Source organism: Pelodiscus sinensis, chromosome 1, assembly GCF_049634645.1.
Source record: "Pelodiscus sinensis isolate JC-2024 chromosome 1, ASM4963464v1, whole genome shotgun sequence".
NCBI classification, from domain to species: domain Eukaryota; kingdom Metazoa; phylum Chordata; order Testudines; family Trionychidae; genus Pelodiscus; species Pelodiscus sinensis.
In genome coordinates this window covers 28,533,145-28,542,595 of record NC_134711.1, presented here as the reverse complement: position 1 = coordinate 28,542,595, position 9,451 = coordinate 28,533,145, and the positions used below count along the sequence as shown (strand labels likewise).

The 9,451-nt window shown below is 42.0% G+C and overlaps 1 protein-coding gene across 1 annotated transcript in view; it reads right to left on the bottom strand.

Moving 5' to 3' along the window:
• Window positions 1-293: 293 nt before the first annotated feature.
• LOC102463469 (sucrase-isomaltase, intestinal-like) overlaps window positions 294-9,451 on the bottom strand; it is a 91,466-nt gene continuing 82,308 nt past the window's right edge. The window contains exons 22-23 of the mRNA XM_025183243.2: window positions 8,476-8,628; window positions 294-441 (exon numbers count right to left, since the gene is read on the bottom strand). Coding sequence (XP_025039028.2) covers window positions 382-441; window positions 8,476-8,628 — 213 coding nt within the window. The 3' untranslated portion in view covers window positions 294-381. The remainder of the gene's footprint in view (window positions 442-8,475; window positions 8,629-9,451) is intronic.

Here is a 9,451-nt window from a genome sequence, read left to right as displayed (position 1 = left end):
GTGATGGGCAGAGAGACAAATTACAAACTCCTGTGCCCTTTGAGGTAAAGCCTCCATTGACTTCATTAGTGCAGGATTGGTTTCAAAAGAGGAAGGACATTTTCCAGGCTTTTTTTTTCTTTCATGTGGATATGCAATAATCTAAGGTAGTTTTCATCACATAGTGATTGTTACTGAATTCTCTATAATCTTAATATTCTTTTAACTGAATAATTGTTGAATTAAAAAAATAAAATGGCTATTTACATTCCACTGACATGATATGAAAAATACATCAGAAACATATGCAACAAACGACTTTTTTATTTTGACATTAAAATTGGAATGACATCAAATTTGAGATTAATTTATATTGAAATGCAGCAATACTTTCTAAAAATTCTACTGAAGTATAATGTTCAGCTCCTCAGTAAGAGGTACAGAAATCTGAAGGGTGAGTTTCTGTGGGAAAAGTGAAACAAAATTAATTAAAAACATATGCTAAGATAATTGAAAGCAGCTCCACAACTTCAACAGGAACATCAGCTTGAGTATAGACTGCCATAAGACCTTTCCCTTGACCATATAGGCAAGACCCCGTGGGTAACAAACTGGACATAAGTTCTGCAGAGAACTCCCAAAATTCTTTAGTACTTTGGTGAACATGTTAAATTAAAAATCAAACCAAAGTAGCAGTCGCATTGTTAAATTGATACTAAATTTAATTCATTTTATGCTGTCTCCTTATTTTTAGTTTCCATTATGCCACAGACTATGTGTAGGTTTCAGAAGCAGCAACTCATTATAATGAATGGGAGAAATTCATTCTCAAGCCTTATTTTCCCCCAGATTCCCTACAAATCTGAGTTCACATTACTGCATTAACCTTGAAAATGTGAACTAAGTGTAATCTCTCCAACTATGAGCGCTAAAAGCAATCTTTTAAAAATGAAATATGAGACTCAAAAGTATAATTTTACTTGAAGTGGAGAATTCTGTGGCAGATTCTCTAGACTGAGAATCAAAGGCTTACCTATAAGCATTTCAACATTTATAATTTTGTGAGAGATAAATCAACAATATATCTTATGTATTCTGGCTGATACTTTTTGTACAACTGTATTAACATTGTACTTCAATGCCTAAATAGTTATTTATCATTGATAGTTCTCTATACAGGCACTTAACTTATATATTGATTTTAGTAAGACTTTACTTCCTTTTTGAAAGACCATATTCAACTTGTTGTGCCACCCTTGTGTATAGATCACATTTTCCTTGTTTGCTTATGAAAATATTATGTGGTATTTTCATAAGCAAACAAGGAAAATGTGGTGTATACACAAGGGTGGCACAACTGATTGAGTATGGTCTTTCAAAGTGTGGCTATAAATGGTTCATTGTCAAATAGGGAGGATATATGTAATGGAGCCTCATAGGAGTCAGTCCCAGATTCAGTACTATTCAATGGATAATGGAATGGAAAGCAAGCTTATAAAATTTGTGGATGACACCAGGCTGGGAAGATTTGAAAACACTCTGGAAGACAAGATTAGAATTCATTAAGACCTTGACAAGTTGGAGAACTGGTCTGAAATCAACAAGATGAAATTCAGTAGAAACAAGTGCAAAATACGACATGAAGGAAGGGGGCGGGGAATCAAATGAACAGCTACAAAATGGTGAGTTAACTGGTGATGTGGTAGTTCTGTTGAAAGCATCTGGGCATTATAATATATCACATACTGCATATGAACTATCAATATAATGCAGTTGCAACAAAGTCTAATCTTCTGTATTGACAGAAGTGCTGTCTATGAGACATAGGAAGTAATTGTCCCACTCTGCACACTCTAATGAGGCCTTAGCTAGAGTAATGTGTCCAATTCTGAGTGCCGTGCTTTAGAAAAAGATATGGACAAACTAGAGAGAGTCCAGAGGGCAGAAACAAAAATGATAAAAAGGTTTAGAAAACGTGGCTCATAATGAAAGGTTTAAAAGCTTGGCACATTCAGTCTTGAGAAAAGAAAACCAAAGGGAACCTGAATATAGTATTCAAACATATTAAGGACTGCTATTCAAAAGAGTGTGATCAATTGTTCTCCATATCCATTACAGTTTTAGTGGGCTTAATCTGTAGCAAGGCAGACTAAGGTTAGATATTAGGAAAAAACTTTCTAACTATAAGGGTAGTTAAGTCCTAGAACAGGCCTCCAAGGGTGGTTGTGGAACCCACATTGTTGGAGGTTTTATGGTTGGATAAAACACCTGTCAATGGTGGCCAGTGTTTAGAGCAGGGTGGGTAACTAGACCATCTTTATGATTTTTGGTGCCCTATGCAGCCCAAATAACTGCACCCTCCATCCCACACTGGGAGGGGGCGGCCACTCTATGGCAGGGCTGTGCTCAGTGCAGTGAAGGCAGGAGCTATGGGGGGCAGGGGTAGGAGAAGGACAAGGAGGCTGTTGTGGGAGCAGGCAGACTAAGTAGAACAGCCAGATGGAGCTGTGGGCTGGCAAGTGGATTGCAGGGGCAGAGGATTGAGGTCGGGAGACCAGTGTCTGGGGTATTGGGTCCAACGGGGCTGTGAAGTGGAATATGGGTGGGGGAACCACGAGGTTAGGTATGACGGGGCTGGGAGGTGGAGCAGGGTGTTGAGATATTGGAGCAGGAGGAAAACTGTGGTTTGTAACCTATCCTTTAAATCAGCCTAATGATTGGAAGATAGCGAACATGATGCCAATACAGGCAGTCCCCGGGTTACGTACAAGATAGGGACTGTAGGTTTGTTCTTAAGTTGAATCTGTATGTACGTCGGAACTGGAGCCCAGATTCAGCCGCTGCTGAAACTGACCGCCAGTTCTGACTTACATACAGATTCAACTTAAGAACCCCAAGCTTCCCCAAGTCAGCTGCTGCTGAAACTGATGAGCGCTGATTCCAGGAAGCCGGGGGCAGAGCAACTCTGCCTCGGGCTTCCTGTAGTCAGCGCTGGTCAGTTTCAGCAGCGGCTGACTTGGGGACGCCTGGGGCAGAGCAGCTGGGGTGCTGCTGGGTTGCTCCAGTAGCACCGCTCCTCGGCGCTACTGGACCAACCCAGCAGCACCCCAGCTGCTCTGCCCCAGGCATCCTGATTCAGCCACTGCTGAAACTGACCAGCAGCGGCTGAATCAGGACCTGGGGCAGAGCAGCTGGGGTGCTGCCGGGTTGGTCCAGTAGTGCCCAGAGCGGGTGCTGCAGGACCAATCCGCAGCGCCCCAGCTGCTCTGCTCCAGGGTCCAAAACAAAAGCCTGGTCTGCTGGGGGGGGGGCACACTATCCGCGCCCCCCCCCAGCAGACCAGGGACACGGGGAGCAGAGCAGCAGCAGCAGCGGGGTGCCGCGCCTCTGAGGCTTTGCTCTGCGTAAGTCGGGGACTGCCTGTATTTAAAAAAACCTCTAGAGGTGATCCTGGCAATCACAGACCAGTAAGTCTAATGTCAGTACCAGGCAAATTAATTGAAACTATAGTAAAGAATAAAATTGTTAGACACATAGATGAACATAATTTTTTGAGGGAAAGTCAACCTGGTTTCTGTAAAGGGAAATCATGCTTTACTAATCTATTACAGTTCTTTGAGGTGGTCAACAAACATGTGGACAAGAGGGATCCGGTAGATACAGTATACTTAGCATTCCAGAAAGCCTTTGACAAGGTCCCTCACCAAAGGTTTTTAAGTAAAATAAGTTGTCATGGGATAAGAGGGAAGGTGCTTTCGTGGATTGATGTTGGTTATAAGACAGGAAACAAAAGGTAGGAATAAATGGTAAGTTTTCAAAGCAGAGAGAGGTAACTAGTGGAGTTCCCCAAGGGTCTGTCCTGGGACCAGTCCTGTTCAACTTACTTATAAATGAGCTAGAGAAAGGAGTAAACAGGGAGGTGGCAAAGTTTGCAGATGATACCAAACTGCTCAAGATAGTGAAGACCAAAGCAGACTGTGACGTGCTTCAAAAACATTTCACCAAACTAAGTGATTGGGCAACAAAATGGCAAATGACATTTAATGTTGATAAATGTAAAATAATGCACCTTGGAAAAAATAATCTCAACTATACACTCAATATAATGGGGACTAACTTAGCTACAACTACTCAAGAGAGAGATCTTGGAGTCATTGTGAATAGTTCTCTGAAAAATCCATTCAGTGTGCAGCAGCAGTGAAAAAAACCCAAATAGAATGTGAGGAATCCCTTAAAAAAGGGATAGATAATTAAGACAGAGAATATCTTATTGCCACTGTATAAAAACATGTCACGTCCATATCTTGAATACTGCGTACAGATGTGGTCGCCTCATCTCAAAAAAGATATATTGGCATTAGAAAAGGTTCAGAAAAGGGCAACAAAAATGATTAGGGATTTGGAATGGGTCCCATATGAAGAGAGATTGAAAAGACTGGGATTTTAAGCTTACATAGAAGTAGACTAAGCAGGGATATGATAGAGATCTATAAAATCATGACTGGTATGCTAAAGTGAATAAGAAAAAGTTATTTACTTATTCCCACACTATAAGAACTAGGGGTCACCGAATAAAATTAATAGGCAGCAGGTTTAAAACAAACAAAAGGAAGTTTTTCTTCACTCAGTGCGCAGTCAACCAGTAGAACTCCTTGCCAGAGGATGTGGTGAAGGCAAAAACTTTAAAAGGATTAAAAAAAGAGCTAGATAGATTCCTGGAGGTTAGGGCCATCAATGGCTATTAGCCAGGATGGGTAGGATGGTTTCCCTAGCCTCTGTTTGTCTGGAAATGGATGACAGGAGAGGGATCATGTTATGATTACCTGTTGTGTTCCCTACCTCTGGGGCATCTTGTGTTGGCCACTGTCGGCAGACAGGATACTGGGCTAGATGGACCCTTGGTCTGACCCAGTATGGCCGTTCTTATGTACAAGCAGTCCCCGGGTTACGTACAAGATAGGGACTGTAGGTTTGTTCTTAAGTTGAATTTGTATGTAAGTCAGAACTGGCGTCCAGATTCAGCCGCTGCTGAAACTGATCAGTTTCAACAGTGGCTGAATCTGACCGCCAGTTCTGACTTACATACAGAATCAACTTAAGAAACCCAAGCGTCCCCAAGTCAACTGCTGCTGAAACTGATCAGCAGCTGATTCCAGGAAGCCCGGGGCAGAGCAACTCTGCCTCGGGCTTCCTGTAGTCAGCGCTGGTCAGTTTCAGCAGCAGCTGACTTGGGGACGCCTGGGGCAGAGCAGCTGGACTGCTGCTGGGTTGCTCCAGTAGCGCCACTCCTCGGCGCTTCTGGACCAACCTGGCAGCACCCCATCTGCTCTGCCCCAGGCGTCCTGATTCAGTCGCTGCTGAAACTGACCAGCAGCGGCTGAATCAGGATGCCTGGGGCAGAGGAGCTGGGGTGCTGCCAGGTTGGTCCAGTAGCGCCCAGAGTGGCGCTGCGGGACCAACCTGCAGCGCCCCAGCTGCTCTGCCACAGGTGTCTGGAGAAAAGCCTAGTCTGCTGGGGGGAGGGGCGTACTAGCTGCGCCCCCCGCACCCAAGCAGACCAGGAAGACGCGGGCGGCGGACCGAGACGCACCGCGGTCCTGCCGCCTGGGTCCTCTGCGGCTTTGCTCCCAGTCTCCCTGGTCTGCTGGAGCAAAGCCTCTGAGGATGCCAGCAGCGGGACAGCCGCGGGGCGTCTGGGCTGTCCTGCTGCCGGCTTCCTCCGAGGCTTTGCAAAGCCGCGGAGGGGCTCGGGCAGCAGGGCAGCCCAGGCTCGCCTGGGCTGCTCCGCTGCCGGCTTCCCCAGGGAGACCAGGGAGACGCGGAGAAAGCCCCGGAGTACACGGGCGGCAGGACCACGAGGTCCTGCAGTCCGTGTCCTCCGGGGCAGCCCCGTCTGTAACTGCGGATCCGACATAAGTCGGATCCGCGTAAGTCGGGGACTGCCTGTATGTCTTTAAGAGGTAACAAGACTGGTAGTAGCTCTATACAATATAAATTAGCCCCCAAAGTGGTCTGTGTTGAAGAGACTGGAGGATCTTACTACTCTCAGGTCATTTTTATTTCAGCCTAGCTAGCAGACCCCCTCTCTGTCATTCCTCCTGTACCCATTATAGGGGAATTTCTACAGCTCTTAAGGCATAATATTCCTATGGGCTACTGCACATCTGTGGGGTGGGAAGTGGTTAAGTCTTAAGAATTAGAAATAGTGACGTAAAGGAGATAGGGACTTTGTTACACAGTAAACAGATTATATTTTATCCTGGAAAAATCAACAAGAGAGTATCTGTTTTAAAATGTGAAAAAAAATCACACTTATAGTGAAATAGACCATGTAACAGAATGCAAACTTCAAATAATCGGGGCCAAATCCTGAGAAACTGCCAGTGGGAGTTGAATGTTCACAGCATCACTAAGGATTTTGTCCATGATATTCTTCCAGAATCCCATTGTTCTGCCAGGTGCAATATTTCCCTATTTTTCATTGCTTCTTACAAAGAAATCTGTTTATAAACAGAAGTTTTCTTCTCTGTAATATGCCTCCTCTGCCTGATTAATTTATTCATTAAAACTCCGGATCAGTGTTTGTAGTATCAACAACAAAGGCATCTATGGTAACGTATTCCGTGATATCACAAATGTTGGATACAGCATCACCAAATGAATAAGACAGGAGGAGAGGCTGATTATTAAGTAAACTGTTTCTATTTATATACAAATACCTTGGGGTGTAGTATGTAGTTAGACATAGCCCATAGAAAAAAGCACCACAGAGACAAAATGCTTTTTTGAGATTTCTAGTGCACAAGGGAAGCATGCTTCCCGCTATATTCCCTTAAGGAGCCTAGTCCCTCTGCCATTCTGATTTCATTCTAATTTCCAGAATAGCAATTTTCCCTCATCTTTAGGCAAACCAGGGCTCTTATACACTGATACCCATATCAAAGCCTGGCACATCTATGCTGATGCAATCAGTATCAGCATACTCCTTATAGAATACAGAAGTAACTATCACAAGCCTATGCAGAACCTAGAACAGATCTATTTTTCCTCCCTACATGCTCTTTTAAAGTTGTTTCACCACTATTGTTCAGACATACTGTCCGGTGAAGAGGGGTTCTTCATACCCGACTGATAATCTGAGAAGCCTTTGTTAATGATTACACTCAAGCTTCCTAGGAGAAGCAACGCTTATAAATGTAAAAGAGGAGTTGAACACTCAACCATATTGAATATAACCCCATAAAAGCTGCATTTACATTTTATTAGGCTTTTTTTAATCATCTGGAATTTTTTTCAAATTCTCTCTCATACACAACCACTCTGAGTATGAATTATTTATGTTTCTAATAGCAAATATCTTTTTTTTTTTGTTCTTGCATAGCATGCTGTATTTTAACTGTCTCGGGACTGTGAGAAAGTAGTGAGGTCTGCACCTGTTTTTGTTTGTTTTTAAATATACTGGTTGTAAGTTTCTTAGAACTCCAAATTTGTGAATTTTTTTCTGAGTTTTCCATAGTAGAAACAGCCCCAGTCAACGGGTCCAGATTGTGAGGAAAGATGTGATGGAACCAGGCCCAGGTTTGCATGTGAAAATAGGAAAACACCAACTAAAATTAACTATATCCATTTTTTGGACAATCTGGGCACCCATTTCTGATAAAAAATAATGAAGTAGGCATGTGTTTCAGATATTTTAAGTAGCTGCTAAATAACATTGGGGCAGATTTGAGAATATAAACACAACAGCAGCAGCTAATATATCTCCATAGCTCTAAGAATGGAGTGACTATTATAACAACAAAATTATTTGTGGGAATGTTATTTTATAAATCAGGGCATGTAGGCTTCTGTAAGCCATAGACACAAAAGCAGAAAGACAAGGTAAGTAAGATAATATTTTATAGGACCAACTTCTGTTGGAAGAATGTACATGCTTTCAAGCTACACAAGGCTCTTCTTCAGGTCTGGGGAAGGAAGCAGACTTTTTCCCTAGCCGAAGAAGAGCTGTAGTGTAGATTGAAAACTAATACCTTCTTTCATCAGAAGTTGAACCAAAAAAATATATTACCTCATCAGTCTTGTCTTTCTCATATGCAGAGACCAGCATAGCTAAAATCACTGCAGACATCCAATACTCTGGTCATCTGAAAAAGTGGGCTATGTCCACGAAAGCTCATGATACCATCTACATGTTTTGTTAGTCTTTAAACTGCTACCGGACTATTTGTTGTTTCTTAAATTTTTACAAAATTAGAAAGACGTGTGTAAGGACAAGAGAAAATTTTCTGTAACGAAACCCAAGAAATCTTCTATTCTTACTCTTGTGACTTTTTGCAAAGTTAACCTCATACTCTGATGTACAAAAATTTGATCTCCAGTTTTGTTTTGTTTTTTGAACAAAACAAGACTTGAATGGGAAAATATTAGCATTGTTCATTGAGTTTGGGAAAAAACTTATGAAAAATCACATTCGTAATTTGTCAGCACAACTCTTACCCCATTTGCTTGATATTGTAAGTCCTTGATGACTTTTCCATTCAAAACAACAGCATTAGGTCTTGAAGTCACACCAAGAACTTGAACTGTGTTGTATATCAGAGAATCAACTCCCCGGTAGCCATTTTTAACAATCTTTGTCTTCATTTGGCCCTATAATAATTCAGAATAAGAATTTTTAGATTAATAGTAACTAACTGGAAATTACTTATTGAATACTTGTTACATCTCATTGTTTTACTCCATTCAAAATGTCCTATAAAGTATACACATTTTAAAAATAGAAAGGTAGAGAATAGTAACAGTGGACACAGTTTTCATACAGAATAAAATATTGCATATAATTAACCACCAACAAAATTGGAAATAAATAAATATTTACAGTATGAACATGAAATCTTCGTAGACTTCTTCATTATTGTAGCACTGGTTTTAATACCCCACTCAGATATTACACTGTCACACACAGTACCAAAATCTCGACAGGGAATTTTACTTAGTTTAAAGTAAGTATAGTAGTTATCTACAGTATACACGAAGTGATTTCCAGTTAATGCCTTCTGTGTTTATTGGGTAACATATATTTAATCTCATGTTTTTATTATCCTAATAGTGAAACTTCTGCTACAAACCGTTTAGTCATCAAATTTCACAACATTAAAGACATTGAGGAATTACATTATTTCTAGGGAGCTGTGTTTCGTAGACCTGTAATATATTTAAAGCCTCCTTGGTTGTTCAAATGAAAATATAAATTTTGGGGACTAACTCTGCAGCCCTTACTTAAGCAAAGCTCCTTAATGAGTCCTGAGGAAGTGCTGCCCAATCAGTCAAGGAAGGCTTCACTGCAAGTTTTGCAGCCGGCTCCCCCACCCACTCCACTCCCGGGGAGCCAGCGTGTAATTTTTGGTGGGGGAGCCAGGCCAGTTCCACCGCAGACATGAGCTGCTCCAGCCAGCCAGCAGGAGCAGCCCCT